This window comes from Pelmatolapia mariae, linkage group LG2, assembly GCF_036321145.2.
Source record: "Pelmatolapia mariae isolate MD_Pm_ZW linkage group LG2, Pm_UMD_F_2, whole genome shotgun sequence".
In the NCBI taxonomy this organism is placed as follows: domain Eukaryota; kingdom Metazoa; phylum Chordata; class Actinopteri; order Cichliformes; family Cichlidae; genus Pelmatolapia; species Pelmatolapia mariae.
This window is the reverse complement of record NC_086228.1, coordinates 31,174,585-31,199,156: the sequence shown is the minus strand read 5'-3', so window position 1 is coordinate 31,199,156 and position 24,572 is coordinate 31,174,585. Positions and strand designations below refer to the sequence as shown.

The 24,572-nt window shown below is 42.4% G+C and overlaps 1 protein-coding gene across 2 annotated transcripts in view; it reads right to left on the bottom strand.

Moving 5' to 3' along the window:
* Nucleotides 1-5,587: 5,587 nt before the first annotated feature.
* stox2b (storkhead box 2b) overlaps nucleotides 5,588-24,572 on the bottom strand; it is a 52,239-nt gene continuing 33,254 nt past the window's right edge. For both annotated transcript variants that reach the window (XM_063498653.1, XM_065469920.1), the window contains exons 3-4: nucleotides 16,022-18,410; nucleotides 5,588-9,357 (exon numbers count right to left, since the gene is read on the bottom strand). In XM_063498653.1, coding sequence (XP_063354723.1) covers nucleotides 9,153-9,357; nucleotides 16,022-18,410 — 2,594 coding nt within the window. In that variant the 3' untranslated portion in view covers nucleotides 5,588-9,152. The remainder of the gene's footprint in view (nucleotides 9,358-16,021; nucleotides 18,411-24,572) is intronic.

Here is a 24,572-nt window from a genome sequence, read left to right as displayed (position 1 = left end):
TCATCGACTTCCGATAACAGCATTTATGCACGAGAAAGATTAATAGACAGGGTAAATGTGTATTTTATATTAACATGAAAATAAATACTCCACCATCATGATTTCACTAACATAGCACCTAGTTGATAGGAACTACTTCTCCTTCCGCCTGTCACTATCCAGAGGTAACTATGTCTCTATGGAGCCTCGACAGTCCGCCTATGAGGGGCTGCACGAGTCAACATTAAACATGCGTGGTTCTTTCATAATTCTGAAACTCTCATTCATGCCCATCAGTATCCACCTAATGATCATCCATCCATTCAGAGAATCGCCGTTCCGTAGCCATACATGTTGTTCTCAAGCACATGCATTCAATAAGCATTTAATTTATGGAATTTAGGCTCAAAATCATATCACACACATTTGAAACCCTTAACTTTAGTCCATGGCTCATAGGACTTTATAGGACTTACTGTTGAATTTAACTTTATTGTCTTTTTTGTTTTTCCGCGGTGAAAAGATGACGTGCTTCTGCTTCTCCCAGAGAAGTCATTTTATTCAATACCTCCCTCTAGGCCTCTCATTCACTGGAGGGAGGGATTTGTTTTTTATGTCTAAAAAAGTCAATCACTGCCAAGCCACCTGATTTGGTGTGAGAACAATGTGGGAAGAGAAAACTGCAATGGAACAAGGGTTTGTAGCCAACAACACAGAGGGATGTGTTTAAAGAAATACAGCTAAAGTATTCACTGTCTCTCCATCTAGTGATTGAATTGTTTACTATATTTAACTGTATTTTTCCCGATAAATTTTACAGAATTCTCCTGTTGTATAAAAACTTTCTAGAAACTTGCATAGATTTGATTGTTGTGGACGTTTTCTCTACAAAATGCTGAAAAATGTTTAACATAATTTTTTATTAACATATAAAATCTGCAAGTATTAGTAAACAGTCAAAAGGTACATAATGTATATGATAATTTCACAGATAGCGTATTTTGTATTAACCAGACGGCACAGGCTTTGCCAACATACATGTACTGTGTGAGGAGCCACTGTGTAGCAGAGGTGTGTGTTTGGTGCTGTTTCACCCTCTGCATGGTCCACACAGAGAGCGATTAGGTAGCATTGATGTAGCTTGTTCATCAGTAAGACATCAAGGTGATGTTGCTTACCTCTGTCTCTACAATGCTTTTAATGTCTGCTCAAGCTCACTGTCCATGCTTTAAGTAGCATGGACTTTGTTTCCCACTGAAAAGATGTAGCATTGAACCACTGCTCTGATTTCAATGTTAATAAGTGCTGGATCTGGATACCTTTCTGTATCCCACAACCTGTGTAAGCAGTGCACCCCTGCACTTTCTCTTTTCATCCCAAAAATACATACAAAAAAAAATATCAGTCCTACAGTCAATTAAACAGTTCAATTCAATTTATGTAGCGCCAAATCTCAAGGTGCTTAATATTGTAAGATTAAAACGCTATAATTGGGGCGATCGTGGCTCAAGAGTTGGCACTTCATCTTGTAATCAGAAGGTTGCCGGTTTGAGCCCCGGCTCCGACAGTCTCGGTCGTTGTGTCCTTGGGCAAGACACTTCACCTGTTGCCTACTGGTGATGGTCAGAGGGCCCGGTGGCGCCAGTGTCCGGCAGCCTCGCCTCTGTCAGTGCGCCCCAGGGTGGCTGTGGCTACAATGTAGCTTACCATCACCAGTGTGTGAATGTGTGTGTGAATGGGTGGATGACTGAATGTGTAAAGCGCTTTGGGGTCCTTAGGGACCAAGTAAAGCGCTATACAAGTACAGACCATTTACCATTACTTTTTTTTTTTTTTTTTCCCCGCCTGTCCCGTTTGGTTCTTTTGCCATCAGAATTATTGTCTAAAGGCAAAGAAAGATGCCCAACGGATTTACTTTACCAAATGGACCATCCCAGCCGTACTGGTCTATTTGATTCACCTTTACTTTTATTGTTTATTTTATTTTATTTTCACTTGCTAAACATGGGACAGACTTGACTGGGGAAAAGAAAAGGGAGAAAGAAAGAGGGAAAGAAAAACAGCGGGGAAGAGGGACGGTGATAAAGGGCAAAAACAAAAACCAACAAAACAAAAAGACAAAAAATACAAATATCAATCACCTGGATCACCTGTTGAGAAAGAAAAAAGAGAAAACAAGCAAAGAAAAAGAGCAATATAATAAACAACATCATCGCGATGATCTATGTGAATATAACAGTAAATACTAAATATTAAACATTATTGTGCAGCACGTAAGATCGACAGCGCACAGTGTGCTTTGAGGTAGGAGCCAAAAAGGGTGTAGTTTGTGTGTGTGATCACCCGTGTGTACACCTGTGAGCATGAGCGCGCTTGTTTTTAAAAGGTTCCTTCATGTAATGATCTGCTAGAGGGTGTGGGGGGGCCACAGCCCCGTCCTCCAGGACATGAAGCAGGTATGGAGGAGATCCATGCTCCAGACATCCAGAGGCCCCCAGAACACAAGAGACCAAGGAAGACCAACAGAGGGGCAGCCGCGCCACTATCCCAGAAAGAGCTGAGGAGAGTCCCAGATGAGGGGTCACTCAGCAGCCATGGTGCAAAAGCCAGCGGGGGTTGCAGTGACGTGCCCGTGAGCTCCGCCGGCAGCCAGCTGTGCCAGAGTGACTGAGCCCCAGGCTCCAGGCCCCGACAAGCAGCCACCAGGAGTGAGCCGGTGGGTACCTGGACGCCCATCCCCGGACACCAAGAACCACCAACGCACCGATGTCTGAGGGCGTCTGCCACTGGCAGGGGGAGTGGTGGGGGGAGATAGGCCTCCATACCTTGGAGAGCCTGAGATGTCCCCAGAGAGGTGGCGTCTGATACCTGACCTGACATATAGACACAGACATACAGGCACACACAGATACAAACATCCATTCCCACCCTCATGCTCTCATATGCAATTACTCAGCACTCACCCAACGTGGAGACAGACATAAATAGACACTGTACACACAATCACACTCCCCAAGTGTACTCTAAGAACCGGGTCTAGGTACCCTTGCCCCCGGAGGGGGAAACTGCACCCAGACCCAGGTAGTGTTACCCTTTTCCCTGGGGTGGGGAGAAGCAGACCGCCCCGACTCCGCAGCAGGGAGGCCCCTTTATCCAGACCCCAATCGGACGGCCAACTCCTCCTCCCAGCCCCCCCGCTCCAACAGAATGGGGGTGTGTAAAGACTCCAAACCTCCCTCCGCCCACTCATATGTAGTGTTGATGCATGTGTGTCCTAAGGTGCATTTAAAACCCAGGAGGGCATGGAGCTACCTGCCAGAGCAGCAGGTAAGCGCATAGCCCCTCCTGCTAGCCCTCAATGTCTACGTGTATTTAAAACTGAGAGGTGGGCAACGACGCCAGGGGTGAGGTGTACACCCTGATGGTCTTTTGGATTCCGTGTAGCGTGCCCACCCCCAAGATCCTATATGTATGTGTTATGAGAGTGTGAGTAATGTGAAAGTTGTGAGATAAAATTGAGGCACAGGCAGCCAGAAGAGGACAGGGGGGGGATGCCTCCCCTGCACCCTGGTGATACACCTTTACCCCAAGGCCCTGCATGTGTGGGTGATTGTGGTGGAGCGGGAAGAGGGAGGCAGCTGGAGATGGGGAGGGAAGGAAGGGAGAGGCAAGTGACCCCTCCCTGGGGCCAGCTCCCCAGGGAAGACGTAAAGCCCATCTTGAACATCCGATGACCTGTATAGTGCACTCTATGTAGTATTTTGTATTGAATTAATTGAAGACTGGGATTTCTAATTAGATGAAAGGTTTTTAAGCATATCTGAGACCAGAAGTTTTGGTCTAAGTTAACTGATAAATCCGCTTCCCATTTTGATAGTGATATTGATTCATCTGTTTTAGAAAACATTCTGTATATTTTGGAAAGTAATTTTGGGGTTTTAAGACTAAGAAATTGTACCACACTTGGTGGTGTTTGTAGTTCAACTTGACCCGGTTTAAATCTCTTTTTTACTATGGTATACTAATATATGTTCTAAGTATTTAATTCCTTTACAACTCCAATCTGAAAAGTTTATCATATTATTGTTTTGTAATATGTCAGGGTTGTTCCAGATAGGTGTACGTTTGCATGGGATTAATGAAGACTCCGTCAATTTTACAAACTCCCACCATGCTGTCAGAGAAGAGCTGATGTTGACGCTTTTGAAGCATTCATGTCGTTGGATGTTTGAGCTGATAAATGGTAGATCTGAAATCTCTAGATTATTGCAAAGTGCTTGTTCTACATCTAGCCAAGGTTTGTCTAAGAAGGTATGTTTTAGCCATCCTGAGATAAACTGAAGCCTGTTGGCTAAGAAGTAGTGCTGAAAGTTAGGTAGTTCTAATCCTCCTTTATCCTTGGTCTTTTGTAGTGTTTTTAAGCTTATACGTGGGGGCTTATTTTTCCAAAGGAATTTGGACATATATGAATCTAGAGATCTGAACCAGTCTTGCGGCGGTTTAGTTGGGATCATTGAGAATAAATAATTTATTTTTGGTAATACCATCATTTTTATAGCGGCAACCCTTCCCATGAGTGATATGGGTAGACATTTCCACCTAGCCAGATCGCCTTCTACTTTCTTTAAAAGTGGGATATGGTTTAATTTAGTTAGATCTGCAAGTTTGGGAGAAACATTAATACCTAAATATTTTATATTTCCCGATTGCAGTGGTTTAGAGGAAGAATTATGGAAGGAGCAATTAATCGGAAGGACTGTAGATTTTGACCAGTTAATTGAGTAATCTGATATTCTTGCAAAAGAGTTTATCAATTCAATCACCCCAGAGATATTGGTTTGTGAGTTTTGGAGAAAGAGTAACACATCATCCGCATAAAATCATCAGAGCAAAAACATAGTAAAACCAAGAAGCCCCAGACTGGTCGCAACTGATAGCAAAGACTAAGAAGCACAGAACACCAGTGTGCTATGTGAGAAACCTGTATGAAGCACTGCACAGATGTTTAAAGCCCCCACAGAGATCTACCTGAGTACCACTCTCCTGGAACAGAGCAGCACCCATCCCAACCCAGAGAGCGAGGCGAAGAGACAGAGTACCAGGCCGGCAGGGAGGACCCAGGCCTGCACCACACCAGACAGCACAATGTATTGGGGGGGGGGTGCATCAGCCTAGACCTACTGAAGCATAGCTAATGGAGGATAGTCCAGCCAAAAAGTAATAAATGCATGAACTCATTTTTCAGCATCACTCTGAGACAGGATGTGCAATACTGCAATTCTTTTGTTGAACCCTTTGAATTAAAGCTTCAGTTACATATTGGTGTTTGGTGGTGTACTGAGGCAAAGCGACAACATACTCATGAAACTATGTTGAACTCAAAGATATGATGCAGACTAATGACATGTATTTGTTTTATCCACATTGAATATCAAAAGAAATGGTGTTTTTAAAATGTATCAAACAGTAAAATCACTCAAGTGGCAGATTCCACACATACATGCATCCGTTTCCATTTTATCTGCATGACCCCTTCTTATGCTGGGCTGCAGGTCTGGCAGTATCGCTTTAAGGAAGGCTGTAATAATGGAATGAAAAGACAGCGATGTAACCAAACATTGTTATTTTATTATCATAAAAAGTAACACAATCCCCATTAGGCATTACATACACTACAACAACAGTAACACCAGTACGACACATCAAAGGGACTTTTGGATATTATAGACATTTTAAAAAAATCCCTCCTTTTTATTATTTAAATTGTTTTGACTAGTTATAACAGATGAACATAATTTACAGGTATGACATATTGTCACCATTAGAAACATTGTTATTGTTGAGAATCTCCAGTCTTAAAAACAACCGCTAATGTTAAGGGAAGACATTTCATGGACTGTCACTGTAGAAACAGGGATTGTGCTGGAGAAGACAAAGGGTTGATGTAAGGCCACTGGGCCAGGAGACAATGTGGAGGCTCGGGGTAGGGAGCAGTGCAAACATTAGAGATGAGAGACGTAACACGTGTTCCAGCAGGCAGACACAAAGCCCTATTTCACTGGTGGAACAAAGAAGAACCCCGCTGCTGTGGAACAAGAGCTAAAAACCTTCAAACATGGTAAAAGAGATGCAGAGATTAATTTCTACTACTGAGGCTTCAATAGCTGTAATAGTAAGCCTAAGATTTGTTTGAAAATACAGAGTAAAAATCCTGTATCTGCAGGGACAGGACTCACTCTCAGTGGTGAAGGTGGAGCAGTGATATCAGGACTTATTCTCATCTTTCTATAGTCTTTCTATAGTCTTACAACGTGGGTACAAATGGCACAAACAACCTATGTGTAAAAGTATAATTGGGACTAAAATCCTAGTGTAAAGGTAGTAAGAAAAACTACCTACTCTAGGGAAAGAGGAGAGACAAGAACCTTATTACAGATAGATAAAGGATGTTTCGCAGATTTGTTGAATACTGACAAAAGGTGACTAAAACTGGTAAAAGTGGTAGAAACCTTCAGGCATGATTGACTAAGGGCTACAATTCTAGAATACTTAACATTGAACACTCTGTTCCAGAGAACAGAACATCCCTGAGGGATACAACCCAAGAACTGCAGGGGACCCAATGTAGAAGAATACTGGGGAAAAATGCAAAGACCAAAAAATGATGTCAGTTACACAACAAGTGAAATGTAGATGTGAAATAGTCTTTTAATGAGAACTTTTCTGAAGGTCAGCACTGGATGGAGTCTGTTACTGTTGTAACATGTAAAGGAAAAAAACAGTGACTTCAACACTTTGATATGTAGTGTGATAGTATATTTATGGTGCCCTCTAAAAGTCAATTGGAATCCAACACAAGCAGCGCCCGGCTTCAGCTTTTACTCCACACTATTCATGTGTGAGTTGAATATGCCGTATATACACAGACGGTAGGTTGAAATATCACTGTACCGTTAACCTACTCTTGGAGAGCACTGAATACATGTGTTTGTAAGACATTCACAGGCTAGAGGCTAATGACAGTGATATTTCAGACTGTCTTTTCGCTTCTATGGAGGTAGTTGGTATAAGTAGAGAGAAACTTACCGGATGGCAACAATGGAAACAGTCAAACGGATGAGAGGAAATCACTGCTCTAAAACACTACAGAGGTTTCTGAACCCAATTTCAAGCATGATTTATAACAATTTTCAAATGTAGCTTTTAGTTCACATATCACTGTGACATAGTCAGGTGCTCCACCTGTTCAGTCAATCTGGACTCTCTGTGCTGCTGGCCAGTAAAAGGGAGAATGGTCAGTGCCAGAGATATGCAAGTACAGCAGCCGTATGATACTATAATCTTACCATATTGTCTTTATTTGTAATTATAGTCTTTATCATGGCCTTCACTGACCATAATACATCTTAGCACCAGGAGTGAATAGCTCAAGGTTTTGATTCAAGCCGTTTGAAGACAAACTGAAGTATTTATAAACTTGATAAAAATATAAATTGGCGAAAAAGCTGTGCAAAAATACTAAAAATGTCAAATCCCTGTCTTTTTCTCTGTGTGTGTATATAAGACTGGATGTTTTGTTTGTTAGATCTTGCATTCTGTGTTGGACTCTTAAGTCACTACAAGTGCAACTGCAATGTTGTACATGGCACATTAACATGTAGCACAGACTTTGCTGTTCTCATACAAGGATTTATAACGTGAATTCTCATGCACGTCCTGTCTCTGGAACATGGGTGGTTATTTTAGTTGGTTAAAACGTCAAAAACATTTAAACAAGTAAACGTTGACCCCTCATGTCCACTGAATAAAGCTGCTTCACATCAAGGAGTCTAAATTTTGTTGTTTGGTTTGCTTGTTCAGCGTTTTTTTTCCTTTATTGTGTTGTCTTGTCGAGGTAGTATTTCCAACATCGCACTGCTTTTAGTCTCCAGATTGTTGGTGGTGGTTACTGTGACTAGAATGACGATATCTGTATTATAGGAGGAAAGACGTAGTGGACAAGCAGTTAAATAGGCTGTAATAACGCCTTTAGAGCCTCAACAACTTGCATCTAAAACTCATCTTATAAATACGTCCAGAAACTGAATGAAATGAATCTCAATGAGAAAAACGACTCAGGATACCAAGAAATATTTCATGTTACCTACACACATAATATACTACACAAATGTAGTTGTCAGTGTAGAGTATTGTAATGTATATAATGCATAGATTTATAATGTAAATCTGATCATTAATATTGTTTTTTTTTTCTTCTATGAGACTGGACAAGGGACTCTATATCCACTGGACTAATAACACAGTTTTTGGATGGACTGTACCCAATGGACATGAAGGGTAACAAAAAGAAAAAAAGGTAAAAGTCTAAACAGTCTGTAATCATAAATCTCATCTCTGGACCTACAGCTGTCCATGTTTAACTACTGCCTGAACAGAAACCGCCAACAGTGTCGGGGAGTTCAGATGGGCACCATAGACATAAGAAATGCTTACATACATTCTACAGAAATGTTCTCGTGTAAAACAAAACAACTGTCCTTTATAACCACTTCACATGTGTTATCATGTTTTGGAGTGATGGTAAAGGTTTTTATTGCCATTTTCTGTGGCACTGCACCTTAAAGGGTGTTGCCATTGGCAAATGTTAGTTGAGGGCAAACAGAGACAAGTAATGAGTAAGAATTGGTTAGTGAAACTCTGGGAACCCCTTATAAGTCAGGAGAACTGTTGCTTCTCAGTGTGTAATACCAGTTGACACCACAAGAGGGGGTTAAGTAATCTTAAGCAGCTGAATGGGCGTGAAAATAACATAACCTGAGATTACAGATTATCCAAGCATTCCCTATTCAGTCACTCGCTCAGTCACTCACTTACTCACTCACTCGAACCCACACGTATGAAAAACACAAAAGCTGTAGTGTGTAAACTAGAGGCTAGAGAATGACAGTGTGCAATATCCTGGTGTGTGTAGTTCTGTGTGAACGAGCTGCTTCCTGGGGATCTAACTTCCTGTCTGTGTCCATCCATATGTGTGTTAGCAGGTATAATCACAAAGGACCTGTCACAGCTCCACTGCCAGTCAGTCTGTCAGTTTTCACTGTAACAGTCAATGCAGATTGGATTTTCTGACCAGTCCACTGGCTCTGTGTCCTGCCCAGCTCTTAGTTCTGACCCTAGACGCTGGTGATTGACGCAAGGCAGGCACTGGGCTTCTGGAGTTTTTCTGGTTGGGTGCCAGCAGGTTCCGGAATGGCACGGAAGGAGAAAGGAGGACCATTTCCAGTAGTGATGTTGAGGTGGCCTGGGCTCAAGGCCAGATTCTGCCGTCGGTTACTCTCCACTATTGAAGAGGTGTTAGATGCTAAGCTCTCTCTTGTTCTGCAGAGTGACAGAGACACAATTAGAAATAACACAACCATAAAAGAAGGTGCTTCAAGCTGACATTGGTGTGTGTGTGTCTGTGTGTGTGTACATATATATACACACACATGTATGTGTGTACACATGTGTTTGTGTATATAAACTACTAGTTAAAAGTTTGAGAACAGCCCAGTTTTTCCAGTTATTTGTTGCAGTCGTTCAAGTCCAATGAACAGCTTGAAATGGTACAAAGGTAAGTGTTGAACTACCAGAGGTTTAAAACAAAGGTAAGGTTACCAAACTGAAAAATAATGTACATTTTCAGAATTATACAAAAAGGCCTTTTTCAGGGACACAACATGGGTTAACAATTTAAATCTGTTCTGCAGCAACAGAGGCTGATCAAGCCTTGAAAGCTGGTGCTGTTACTTCCTACATGCACCTAGTTGGTCAGGGCTTCATCCTACAGCAGGATAAAGACCCCAAACAGTCCAAGCTGTGCCAGAACCACCTCAGGAACAAAGAACAAGATGGTGAGCTTGAAAACACGGAGTGTCCAGCACAGTCTCCAGACTTAAACCCCATCGAGCTGGTTTGGGATGAACTGGACAGAAGAGTGAAAGCAAAGCAGCTACAAGGTCCACATTTATGGGAACTTCTGCTACAGATATGGGAGAAGATTTGATTTCTATTGTAGAAAGAAGCCACGACTGTGTTCAGCTGTTATATCAAAGGGGGCGACTTCGATGAGTCAGAAGGTCAGAATATATTTGGTCTATAAACTGATTCCACGATTTCTTTTTTTTTTTTACTCCAATTGCTTATTTGTACATGCTTCCATTTCAGAGTGCAATGAGACATTAAACTGTATAATTTTCAATAAAAAACTGGAAAAATTGGGGTTTTCTAAAACTTTTGATTGGTATATATATATATATATATATATATATATATATATATATATATATATATATATATATATATATATATATATATATATATAGAGTAGATGTTATTGTTATTTATCACTGCTAAACTGATTTGCACAGCTACCTCAAATCTCACCTTCTATTGCACATAATTTTTTGTCTAATTTTATTATTGTTATTATTACTATTATATTTATTATTATGACCAACTTTTGTCTTTATTTGCATTACTTCATTTTAGAATCACTCAGAATCAGAATACTGTGGTGACAGCCAACACAGTACAGACAGTAACTGACTAAACTAAATGAAATAATACATTACAGAGTTACAACATTTACAAAAGTATTGGCCTCTTTCCAGATTTCCTATTTTTTGTATGTTTTTCACATTTAAATATTTCTTAAATGTTTCTTGAACTTAAATTTAAACATTAGACAAAGATAACAAGTTAACACAAAATGCAGTTTCTAAATAAAGGTTTTTATCATTAAAGGGGAAAAATTGAATCCTACATGGCTCCGTGTGAAAAATACAAATAGCTCAAATATAATTATCCCAGTACAAAACACAAAGTATCAAAATGTAAGACTTTGTTGTGCAACCTGAATGATCTGAAGGATGATTTGTAGAGGCTCCCATAGGGTGGCTGGGATGGGAAAGAGGGCAAAGGAGACTAACTAAACCTTTGTGTTTACAGTGATCCAGAGTAGGATGGCACGGTTTGCTCCTTCAACTTGAATGGGCTCACAAGGCCTTAAAAAAAACTGACCCCCTCCTCAGAGGCTGGAAGCATTTTGTTTTTCTTTTTCTAATGGAGGCTAAATCCTTGTGTTCAGCTTCCTCCTATAAAATGTTTGCAATTTTACTTAAAAAAGAATAAAATAAGACTTAAAGAAAATATGAATATGTTTACCCAACATGAGGACGCATGCTACGCTCACTAGTGTCCACAGTGATTGATGCTCTACCAGGTGCACACGGATGGGCCAAAAGACCATCAACAAGAAGCTCAGTGAGAAGGCAACAATTGTTGTGCTGTTATTAAGAAATGAAAGAAATATTAAATTCCTATAAATCACCTTCTGTCTTGAATTCCATCCTATGAGGTAATTATGGTCAAAAGAAAGTGAAAACAAACTTTATTTCTTAGTAAGAATGTACTGAGCTTGAATCACATATGTGGAACATGAGCACAGAAAAAGAAAGATTTCTTTTCTTTTTAAATCTATTGTCTGTTGCCTACATTGCAGAGGGGGCCTCCACACCTAAACAGGAAAATGAGTCACTTCTGTTGTGAGCTCCAGTCAACATTATGAGTGTACAGGCTGTGGTCAGCTGCCCTGTGGTGCTGCTCCGACGGGCTCTTTGTGGATTTACACAACTAGATGTAAGCAGATGTTTCACGGGCTGTCTTAATACTAGATGGTACAAAGTTGGAATGAAATTTTGGAATTCAGTAAATGAAACTAAGCATTATCAGCTAAACTTTGTGTTAATCTCTGCTACATTTATGTAACTCTGACCGTAGCCATAGCCACTGTGCACCAGTGCAACACAGCAACTTCACATCCAGATCCAGAATCTGATTTAACAAAGGAGCCTTGCATGTGACCTTTCAATTTTCAGTTTATTCTTTGTCTCCTGTCCTGTCTTTCTTATCTTTCTCCATCTCTGAGTTGGCTTTCATTCTTTTGTCTCATTGGGAAATCTAGCAGCTGTACTTTTTACTAGCAGACAGTGTGCAACAAGCTGCACACAGTTTGTATGCTTACTGATATTTGTTGATCTGATAAAAATGTTGCATTTAAATTACCTGCAACTTAAAAATCATAACTCCATCTTTGAGCGCTCCTCGTCTGTAGGGCTAGCTAGATGCTGAAGTATCGTGACCACAGCTTATGGACATCCGCACTAATTCCAGTGTTGACAAGACCAAAAGATAAACCACTGGCCCACTTTTAACTTTTAATAAATTATGCATAAATGACATAGTTTTGTCTCTTTCGTCTCTATGTGTGCAATAGCCCCATGGTGGCAGATACATCATTTGGATCGACTTTCATGTGTTACTGTTTAGACTCTAATGGTTTTAATGTTTAAAGGAATGCATTGACAGGAAAGCACAACTCCCCTCTTAAATCAAAATGTAAGGAGTTCACGTAAAAAGCTGTCAGTAAAATAAATACTCAGCTAAAGTATAGATACCAGAAAATTGTACTTAAGTACAATTAAGAAGTAGGTGTACTTCAGTACTTCACACCTCTCAAATGACTTTTTAAGCAGTTCATACAATATCACAGTCAATCGTGTTGACTAATGTATGGAGATTTGCCACTATAAGAGCAGTGATAATGTAACTGTAGGATCAAACCCTCGGTGGAAATTAAGGGAAATTCTATGAAATGCAGTTATCACATTAACCTTTTTTTACTTAATAAAGTCAAAGCTGTCATTGTGAATATCATCGGCATGCACCATAAAACCCGCTTTTAGTATCAAAAAGCTGGTGTCAGGGTTTAGCAAAGAGCTGAGGTGCCAGCTTTGTGACTGTAAGCTCTCAGTTAAATTAGCATGATGATGCATTTGCAAAAACTGAAGAGGGTGAAAAAAATCTTTGGGTGGCCTAACAGTGCACTGGTTCATATACAAATATGTAGTCAGTTTACTCCAAGGGCAGCTTGTGAGTGTCAAATATTAGAGTGCGAAAGAGTAACTGATGTGCTAACAAAATGAATACAGTGTAAGCAGAGGTTTTACAAGTCTTTCACTCTGAAAGTACTGTTGCAATTAAGGAAAATGAAAAACAAAGTCACAATACTTCACTATAAACTGGACTCGCCTGTTAGAAGTGTTTGGTAACTATGTGTGGTCTTTGGCACTGAAACTCAGGTGCACTATTATAAACTATTCCACCTTAAAAATCAGAAATCTGTGTGTAACAGCTGACCTCTGTCAAGTGTAGAAGAACGCAAACATTTACTGTCCAATCCCAACTCATCTGTGAGTGAGAGACCAAACTGATGTTTTATCCTGTGTGAGGCTGCAGGAAGTTGTTCTAGTCTATAGCTGTGTTCAAATTCATGGGCTGCATCCTCCTGAGGACCCGGCCTTCGCGGTCTACGTGGGCCGGGTCCTCAGGAGGTCGGGTAGGCCGGAAGTAAACGGCAGTGAAATTGGACGGTCTAGCCTTCAGATTAGCATCACCGCTGTTTCGATGGAGTTTAATAAACTCGGCCGTCTGCTCCTTGCTATCTAAATGATAACAGGACACTGGCGTAAATTCTCGACCGTCTCATACTTCTGTTTAATCAGTTTTCTGTTTGACGTTTATTCAGCTGTGTGAAAACCAAGGAGGAACCCACCTGGAGGATTAATACAGTTTTATTTTATCTAATCTAATCTAATAACTTTAATTTCAGCCAAACCGATTTACTCACGAACAAATAAAACACTGAAAAAAGACAGACAATAACATTTTTAGGTTGACTAGGTGACTTGTATATTACGTTTAACCTGAGTAGCGAAAGTCCGCGGTGATCTGAAAATGATGTGCCGGGAGTTGTGCCGTTCTCGGCGGCTTCAGTGACCCTCGAGCTCCCGGCTAGCTATCGAGCTGGTGGGTAACAGACGTCTCCGAAAACGTCGAAGCACTTTTGCAAATATGCGATGTCTTGATAAACCGAGCAGATATTTGAAGTTTACACACCCACATTCTATATGTTAAAAGTTTATTTTGCGACCCAGAAAGATTAATAAGAGTAATTTTAAAACTTAGTAGCGGCCACCATTGCCGGAAACTGGAGTTTGGCTGAGCTGCGCTATGAATTCTGGGATATCGTGGGCCACGAAGGAGACACCCAACCCATCCTTCAAATTCGGGGAAAAGGAGGACGCATTTGTCGGCTGCAATCGGAGGAGTCTACGAATTTGGACAGCCTTCGGCGCGTCGCTGTGACGTAATCGGTCTACAAATGCGGCCTCAGGAGGAGGCAGCCCATGAATTTGGACACATTTAATGATTCATGATCAAAAAGAAGAAAATGTGTGTGTCTGTGTGTGCGTGTGTGTGTCTGTGTGTGCGTGTGTGTGTCTGTGTGAGCGTGTGTGTGTGTGTGTCTGTGTGTGCGTGTCTGTGTGTGCGTCTGTGTGTGTGTTTGTCTGTGCGTCTGTCTGTGCGTGTGTGCGTCTGTGTGTGCGTGTCTGTGTGTGCGTCTGTGTGTGCGTCTGTGTGTGCGTGTGTGTGTCTGTGTCTGTGTGTGTGTCTGTGTCTGTGTGTGTGTCTGTGTGTGCGTCTGTGTGTGTGTCTGTGTGTCTGTCTGTGTGTGCGTGTGTGCGTCTGTGTGTGCGTGTGTGCGTCTGTGTGTGCGTGTGTGTGTCTGTGTGTGTGTCTGTGTGTGCGTCTGTGTCTGTGTGTGTGTGCGTCAGTGTGTGTGCGTCAGTGTGCGTGTCTGTGTGTGCGTCTGTGTGTGTGCGTCAGTGTGTGTGTCTGTGTGTGTGTGTGTGTGCGTCTGTTGATAAAAGAACATGTTAATGATGTACCTGTGTCTCCATTCATTAAAGTTGAGCATGACTTGGTTTCAATGAAACAATGAAAATGACTGAGTGTTACATTGAGCTTAAATCAGCATGTCCCAAACTTACATAAATCACATTTTTATGATTGATTTAAATATTCTCTGAAAGGGAAACTCCTAAAAATAAATAAAGTGCCTTGAGGCCAGCCAACACAATAACTGCATCCACACCTTTCAGTTCCAAACTAATACTGGCCCTCTTTATGAAACCCTGACAGAAGCTTTTCAACGTAAAAAGCGTGTTTTGCTGTGGTGCAGAGCGTTAGTAAATCTGGCCCTTGGACGTAGCTATTTTTTGCAGTTGACCTCATTACATATTTATTTGTAGGAACTTCTCTTTCAGTGCCATGGGGGAACCATAATAGAAGATGCATGCAGGCAATCAAGATAGTTTTTAAAGTGAGCCAGTGGATTAGTAGTGGATGTTTAACACAGTGAGAAATGAGTCCATACTGCACACGAGCAGTCACACAGCTCAGCACTACACGTGACCATCTGTGATATACATCATTCAGCCTTGTGTCAAAATGCTAGAGTTAAAGCTGTCTTATACACTGTTATAGTCAAACATTAATTTCATACTGACTTTATTAGATACCTCAGCAGGTCAAACACACAGTAGGTCTGTACCTTTGATTTGTCAGACTTTCACTGGATGACCTCCATAACACAAACCAAAAGGAATATCCATCCCCAGCAGGTATCCACTACACTATGGAGTCACATTCCAGATGATCTAATAGCAATGCAATTTATAAGTGCAGTATAAGAGCAGCTTTTACATATGTGTCTCAAGGTCAATTCAGATCGGTTAGAGGGAACTAAAGGGGAATAATCACGTTTAGAATACAAGAATAAGATTTTCTGTTAGGAACTGTTTGGGAATGTGCCTGGATCATGTGTGAGCTCTGCATCTGACAGCTTAGGTGGAGCACAGGGTTCATGAAGCAGGTTGCTGCAAACTATCCATCCATTTTCCTCCACTTATGGAAGTCGGGAACGTGGTAATTTGAGATTGAATAAATGTAAAATGTCTCATTTAGATACTAAATTATAAAATATATAGATTGACGAACAAAGGCTTAATCTGGGGTTTTATTATTCTGAAGTGCATCCACCCCCCATGTACAGTGTTGGTGTTTATGGCTGTAGTGTGTACAGTATAAATATTCTCACCGTGGGGAATTGAATCCACTGTCAACAGTGACCGAGCTGGAGTCCATACTGTCCAGCCGAGCAGAATGAGCTGACTGCTGGTTCTGACTGGGCTCCGGAAGGTTCTCTTTGACACCTGGGAAGGCAAGCGTTCTTTCAAACCTCCTCTGCAGATCCCTCTCTTTCTCTCTTTCCAGCAGCCATTGCATGGTTCCTGCTCCACCTCCTCCCATGACAGCAATGCTTCCTCCAGGCTTCTCATCCTCTCCTTGACTTTTCGCGCCTCCGTCTTCAAGTTCATCATCATCTGAAACATTGTAGTAGTCAAAGTTTGCATCTGCAGCACTGGATGTGGGTTCAGTCCCTTGTGATGGAGCAGATGATGTTGCCAACAGAGGCTTAGGAGCATCGAAGGCTTCTTGGGAATCAAGAGCATCGCAGGATGATGACAGATTTGAGGAGGCAAGGGCTGTGGGTTTTCTCAGAGAGCTGTAACCTGGCAAAGGCAGGCTAGGCGGAGGTTTGAAGAGCGTATCTTTACTAAAGATCTCCTTTCGTTTCTCCTGATTAGAAGAGGTGCTGTGGGCAGGTCGTCCATTAGAAAGAGGGAGGTCAGGGATAGAGAGGGGTATTGGTGGCAAACTGCTGCCCTTAGGTCCCACCTTTGTTAAGTCCTCCCTATTTTCTGGTGGATGGGATGTCTGTCTATCAGTCTGCCTGTCAATACTACCTGGTTTTAATCCATCATGGCTGTTTTTGCCCAGAGTTCCCAGAGAAGCTGTTGATGTGAGAATACCCTCAGAGGATCCAGGGCATTGGAAGTAATCATCAGGAGAGGCAGAGTTAGGCAGTGGTTTTGGTGAATATGCTGGGAGGCTATCCCTGCTCTTACTCTTCTCCAAGTTCCTGCTCCCATCCAATCTCAGGGAATCCCCAGGCACCTTAGTTGAAGTGGGTGTGGCACGAGAGTAGTGAGAAGAGTTCTGATTAGCTCGCAGGGTGCCATCATCAGTATAGTAACGGCTCCGGTCATCATAATAATCGGGTGGTCCAATCAGTCCAGCTCCAAGCGGACCTTTAGAGTTGTCCATTGATCGGGAACGTTCCTTGGCCTTGTCACTGCGTTCATTTCTGGATTTCCTCTCCTGGGTGTGGGAGTGCGAGCGGTGGACCTTAGAATGGTGGGCTGATTTGCCATGACTTGGCTCAGGGAAAGGCATTTCTGTGCGTCGCTTGGCAAGTTCTCCAGACACATCCCACTCTGGAGTAACGGGCAGGTGTGAGGAGTCGAGAATGTTAGGGTTGCTGTGTGCCAGGTGAAGTCGGGCCCTTTGCCGCTCCATGGCCACTGACTGTTCCCTTGGTGACCGAGCCAGTGAGCATGAGTAACCTCTATAGTCCCTTTCGGCCAACTCTAAATGGGAACTGTCACTTGGCTCACAGCGAGTAGTCCTTGTCTTACTATGCGAGCGGCTAAGTTTGGTCTGGGACTGCTTTCTGTGTCTACCCCCACTTCTTCTACTTCTGGAGCTGTGATTGGCCGACGATGCTTTGCTCCTCTGAGCACGCTCTTCTTCAAGACGCTTCATGACTGCTGTGTGTCGAGCAAGATTCTCCACTGTGAGGTCAGGATTGATTCTACGGATGATCTCCATCTCTACGTGGCGTGGCAGCTGGCTGGGTATGTCCTCATCCCGTAGTGGCCATTCCTCAGGGGGGAACTGTGCAGAGAAGGTTGCAAGCTGCTTGGCCTTATCTTTCTTAAAACTCAAGCGAAACAACTTCAAACCAAACTTTCGACTTCCTGTAGCACTAGCTCCAGCTTGTTTCTCTATATCTGCAGTTCCTGCTACCCCTCCTCCTGCTGCGCCCCCACCTCGGTGCTTGTTTAGTGTATCCGTCTTGAACGGGAACCCGAGTGAACTGCGGCTCTTTTCAGTGTTCCCTCCTGCTTGCTGAGGGGGTGTTTGTGGGGAGTGAGGTACCGAGTACGCCTCCCGGTGGTCTTTGGGGGATCGCCGCTGCAGGGTGGTGTGGTGACTAGGGGGGTCGTCTCCACGATAACTGTTGTTGTAAAAAGAATCCCCACCTCCCCCGCTGTGATTCTGGTTGGACTTTGGGTGTGTTCGTTCTCGCACACCCCCGGAGGTGGAAGGGGTTATGGTGCCAGAGAGAGGGGAGGTGCACTGTGTCTGCTGATGCTGCTGCTGCTGGTTCTGATGTTGGTGTCGGTCAGCAGAACGCTCTTCCAAGTGATACCACTTGGAGCTAGTTCGGATTAGGCTTGGAGTAATGAAATAGGTTTGAGGAGTTACGATAAAATATCCATCAGATGTCGGGTAGATCTTCCGCTCACGGACCAGCATGTTCAGAGTATGGCGCAAAACCTCCTCCGTTGGTGTAGGTACACCTGACCAAAGACAGAGACATGAAGCAGTAAGTCCACTGGCTCTTTACAAAAACCTCATTTAAACCCCGCCCCCTAACATAATTAACTAAAAGACAAACATACAATCCAGGATTTTTATTAATCGTACTATGCTTAAAAGCAAAAATTCCCTTGCCACAGAAATTTTATTGTTTGGCCCACACGTGTACACTAAAAGCTTTAAAAATTAGTTCCAGAGTGAAGATTTGAAATAACTTCAACATCAGTGAGGACAGCAAAGGTTTCATTTTGCAATATCAATATCAAAGGTATGTACCTTTATCCCCTTTATCAACATCAGCCAATATTTCTGACTAAAGTGATGCTAACCCAGAACAGGTTAGTGGTATTTTATACTTTCAGTGTTTCCAGTCATAGCAAACAATAGCGTCCAAGTCTTGAGCCACCCCTCATGTCTTTACTTAGCACAAAAGGTTGCAAAGCCTGTTTATTTCAAATTTAATGGTGCCACATTTGTGAGGAAAGGCATTTGTGTGTTGAGTATGTGGATTGTGCCCATGAAAATCTTCTGGTAATGAACCACATGAATGAATCCGGATGAATCTGGTTCATTACTAGGGATGGGTATCGTTTAGGTTTTATCCGATACCGGTGCCAAACCGGTACTTTTGAAACGGTGCCGGTGCTTAAACGGTGCTCAAACCGGTGCTTAAAGAATGGAGAACACAAAATTGGTCCAAAAACCTCTCATGTTTAGCTGTTTTTTTTGTAAAAAGATAACAATGTAAGCCTTTTCTTCAGCTATAGGGCATATATGGCATCACTCTTGGCTGGAAGCAGTGCTTAAACAATGGAAAAAACACAAACTTTGTCCAAAAACCTCTCATGTTAAACTGTTTTCGACTTTTTCTTTGGTCATTTTAGCCTTTTTGGCCAGGGTGAAGGGAGTATCTGCCATCAAACAAGAAGACAGCCGCATGTAACTACGACGGTGTTTGCTAGTTCACCTTACATGCATTAATTTAATAATGTGGTTAGCCTACTCAACGTGAATTACACACGAACAACATTAAGTCACTCACGCAGAGAATTAAGCTACTCACTGCCATCATCATCCGTCATCATTTCTGCTACACTGGCAGGGCTAGGGGCCAGGACTCTACTCTTCGAGTTTTTGGGGGATGTTGCTAACTCCGGGTCCGATAACAGGCACCACACCCGCAGTAGATGTGCTCGGTGTGAGGTCTCGCAGCAAGCTATCAAATACGGTGCATTTTTCGGCTTTAAAAAAAAAAAACGCTATGTGTCGCCAGGTGTTTCATCGGATTCGAGGTGTTACCTCCTTTGACAGCATCACAGTATCACCTTAAAGCACTTGTTGCAGGCAGCCGAGTTTGCATATTTTGCTGTGAAGTACAGCCAGACTTTTGACCGCTTCGCCTTGGGCGTTTTTAATCTGTAGCTCTGCTCTAAAAGAACGTACGTACCTGGGCCCGCCTACTATCCTCGGAAAGGTAAAATGATTGGCTAGAATTGGCTCAGGAAAAAAAAAAAAGCACCGAAATAAAGCACCGAAATGTGCGCTGCTTTTCGGTCTGGTTACTACCGTTTATGTCAGAACCGGTGCCATCATGGCACCGGACACCGGTACCCATCCCTATTCATTACAGTATATTTCTCTGAAAGTGCTGTAATTCAGTTTAAGGATAACATTTCTTCACTGTTATGCTCTTCAGTGCCATGTGCCAAAACATCCTCACTGAGTACTGTGGCTCCTTTAAAAAACAAAGTGTTAAATCAAAAGCACTCGACTTCCTGGTATGACTCTTAAAAGTCCACCTTAAAACAGATAACTTGTACCCTGGAGAGGAAATGGCATCTCACTAATTTAGATCTTCATTTAGCCCGGAAAAAAGTTTATTGTAAATTGTAAAGCTAGGACATCTTACTATTCATCACTGATTAAAGAGAATAATAACAGCCGCAGGTTTCTTTTCAGTGATGGAGCCAGTCTGACAAAGAGGAAGAACTCTGTTGGGCCAAGCACTCCTTTAACCTTAAATAGCAATGACTTCATGAATTTCTTTACAAATTTTAACCATTTGAGGAAAAAAATTATACATCCATCTCACAGACGTATCATTATATACAGCGGCATCCAATACTACTGATCTTTATAGAGACTCTATAGTTAATTTCAGCAATCACTTCCTCCAAACCATCAACATGCCTGTTAGACCCAAAGTCTCAGAAGACTGCTCAAAGAAGACCTACTATTAATAAATGCTTCAATCTTAAATATGATCAAACTATCACTACTAAGCTACGCACCACATGCCTTTAAGGTGGGAATAATTAAACAGCTTGATCCAGCTGTCTGAACTAATTATACACCAATCTACAAAGTTCCTTTTAACCCAAATGTTCTTGAAAGAGTAGTTGTAAAACAGCTAACTGATCTTCTGTAGAGGAAATGTTTATTTTAAGGGTTTAAGTCGGGTTTCAGAACTTATCACAGTACAGAATCAGCAGCGAAGATTACAAATCATCTTCTTATGGCCTCTGACAGTGGAAGCAAAGTCACTGCCTTTCTCTAAAACCACCCATGGTTTTAGAGAAAGGCAGTGAAGTAGGCGTCCCTGTCAGCCCTTAGGAATCGAATGCAGTCTTCTACAGATCTACACTCAAGGTTTGCAGGATGATATGCTAACGGCTCTCTACCCAGACAAAACCGCACACAGCCAATCTGGTGTCACAGGGCTGGTATGAGTAAACACCATGAGTATTAAACTCCATGAGTGTTTACCCATTGTAAATAACCAACATCATCATCAGTTTAAGTTTATGGACTGGTAAACAGCACAGGAAAATCTGTTTATTCTTTTTGGGTTACAAAAATATACCCTGGAGTGAAAAGTGATTCTATGTCAATCCTCATGGGATTTTCTCTGGAGTTTTTTTTATTGATTTTTCTTCTTTGTTCTACTTTGTTGCTTACTGTTACTTTTTCTTTCTGTAACTAACCCCTCAATTTCCATGTTTCTCTTTTCTTTTTTAGCATCTCCTTCACTCACTCCTCTACCAGTCTGGAGTTATTACTGTCAGTTACATCATAGCAGCTTTTCACTGCATCCAGACTGATGCAATACAAGATAGACTGCATGCACAGAAACAGTGAGTGTTTGTTCAGCCACCTCAATCATGCTAAGACGACGACCAGGTAGCGAGAGTAATAAGACACATAGTGAATCGCTTGAGAAATTTCTTTGTTGAATTAGGAGGGGTTTAGTATGTTATGGTTCAAAGAATAATGTTTCATAATGCATGGTACACAATATGATGAACATTGCTGAAGCAGTGTGGGATCGTCTTGACAGAGAGAACAAAAGGCAGCCAACATTCAAAGAAGAACTTCAATAAGCCCAGAAAACTATTCCTGGAGACTACTTAAAGAAATTACAAGAAAGCTCACCTAAGGTTGAGGTTGAAGAATAAAGGTGGTCGTACCAAATATCAATTTTCAAGCTAATTAGAATTGTACAAACTTTTACTGCCTTATACACTACCGGTCAAAAGTTTTAGAAAACCCCAATTTTTCCAGTTTTTATTGAAAATTATGCAGTTTAATGTCTCATTGCATTTTGAAATGAAAGCATAGGACAAATAAGCAATTAGAGTGAAATAAATAAATTGTGGAATCAATTTATAGACTAAACTTCGACTCATCAAAGTCGCCCTCTTTGTCAGATATAACAGCTGAACACAGCCGTGCCATTCTTTCTACAATAGAAATCAAATCTTCTCCCATGTCTGTAGCAGAAGTTCCCATAAATGTGGACCTTGTAGCTGCTTTGCTTTCACTCTTCTGTCCAGTTCATCCCAACCCAGCTCGATGGGGTTTAAGTCTGGAGACTGTGCTGGACACTCCATGTTTCCAAGCTCACCATCTTGTTCTTTGTTCCTGAGGTGGTTCTGGCACAGCTTGGACTGTTTGGGGTCATTATCCTGCTGTAGGATGAAGCCCTGACCAACTAGGTGCATACCAGAGGGTCCTGCATGGTGCTGCAGAGTGCTGTGGTAGCTGTTTTGGTTCAGGGAGCCTTTGATGGTGAAGGAAACTGTACTCACTGACACCTTGACTTTCTTTGCAGGTTCTCTGTAGCACAGACCTACATTTATAAGTGTTATGATGGTCTGTCTCTCTTCCACTGTTAATTGTCTGTTTCTTGCCTTTTCTGTAGCCACACTCTACTTTCTGCAGTACAATACTGTTCAACTGATGCTCACAAGGGTATGGTACCACAGTGTGTTCAACACTGCTTTTATGCAGACAGAGGGGGTTGGAAGTAATCCAGAAAAGTTGGAACATCTGTAGGAATTAGTAGCACCATCTTTCAAGGCTTAATCAACCTCCATTGCTGCAGAGCAGATTTTAAATTGTTAAGGGGTGTCGAACTCCAGGCCTCGAGGGCCGGTGTCCTGCAGGTTTTAGATCTCACCCTTGGGTAACCTCACCTTTGTTTTAAAACTCTCACAGTTCCCTTTGTACCATTTCAAGCTGTTCATTGGACTTGAACGGCTTGGACTGCAATAAATAACTGGAAAAACTGGGCTGTTCTCAAACTTTTGACCAGTAGCATATATTGTATTTCCATTAATGTGTGCACATTCAGTCATTTGAGAGTGTCGCAGAATAGAGCTGCTACTCTTGAACATCAAAAGCAGTGAGTTGAGGTGGTTCTGACATCTGACAAGATCCTCCTGGGTGGTTCCAGGCATGTCCTACAGGGAGGAGGCCCTGTGGCAGACCCAGGACATGGTGCAGAGATTATATCTCTCACTTGACCTGGGAACGTGATAGTCTTCTCCTAAATAACCTGGAGAAGGTGGCTAGGGAGAGAGGTCTGGACCTCTCTGCTGCCCCAGTCACCCAGCCCGGATAAGTGGGAAGAAATACCTGGGTGATGTGTTTCAAAGAATCTTTCAATGAATGAGATCTATTCAACTCATTTCAATTCAGTTTAATTTATATACAGCAAAATCATCAAATAACAGTCACCTCAAGGTGCTTTATATTATAAGGCAAAAACCCAACCATAACCATAATCCAGATGTATAACTGATTGATTATAATCACTGTGGCACATGAGCATTCATTCAGCTTCATTCAATCATTCTGGCTGGTTTGGAGGTGATCAAATGCTCACTAAACTCAATGACAACTTCCTGTTGTGTCCACAATTTCGACACTCGGATCTCAGACTGAGACGGATGTCTAATTGTTCCTGATAAATTAAAGTGATCAGTGCGTTGTAGGAAGACGCAACCAAAAGGCATAAAAATGTTTTTTATGCCTTTTGGTTGCATCTTCCTAATTTATCAGGAACAATCAGACATCGGCCTCAGACTGAACTTCAGACTGGGCTGACAGCACCCAAGCTGAGATTGTGAGATGCCCGTTATTGTCAGGAACAGCAATCACCTCCATCAGCAAACAGCAGAGAGAGCACCCGGAGGGCGTCCATATTGTTGCTGTGGACTTTAAATAAGGCATGTTTGAAATGTGTAGAAAATGTGACAGTAACAGTTGTTCCTAACCGAAAACCTTGGATGATGAGTGGAGTCCAGGCTCAGATCAGAACTTGAAACTCGGCCTTCAGGCTGATGGACAGGTCTCTATACAGCAATGCAAGAGCCAAGAGGAGGGGCATCAAACAGGCCAAGGTGGGAGGCAGGAGGAGGATAGAGGGCCTCCTCTACAACAATAACCCCCTCCAGGTGTAGAGTGGGATCCAAGCACTCAGCAACTCCAAAGGCCAGAGCCCCCTGACCCCCAAAAGCAGCCTCAAATTCGCAGTGGAGCTCAACACCTTTTTTGCTCGATTTGAGACCACCCCTCCCCAGCACCCTCTACCCCCCAATTCCCCACCACCAACCCTCTCCCTCAGGAACATGAGGTCAGGAGGGGACTGAGAGCGATGAACCCGACAGCATCCCAGGGATGGTGGTTAAAGCCTGTGTGGACTAACTGGCAGGGATCCTTACCAGGCTGTTTGATCTCTCCCTGACTCATGCCATGGTCCCCACCTGTCTGAAGGCCCCCACCATCATTCCCATCCCCCAAAACACTGGCATAGACATTGTCAATGACTACATACATACATAGTCCTCACGCCTATAGTC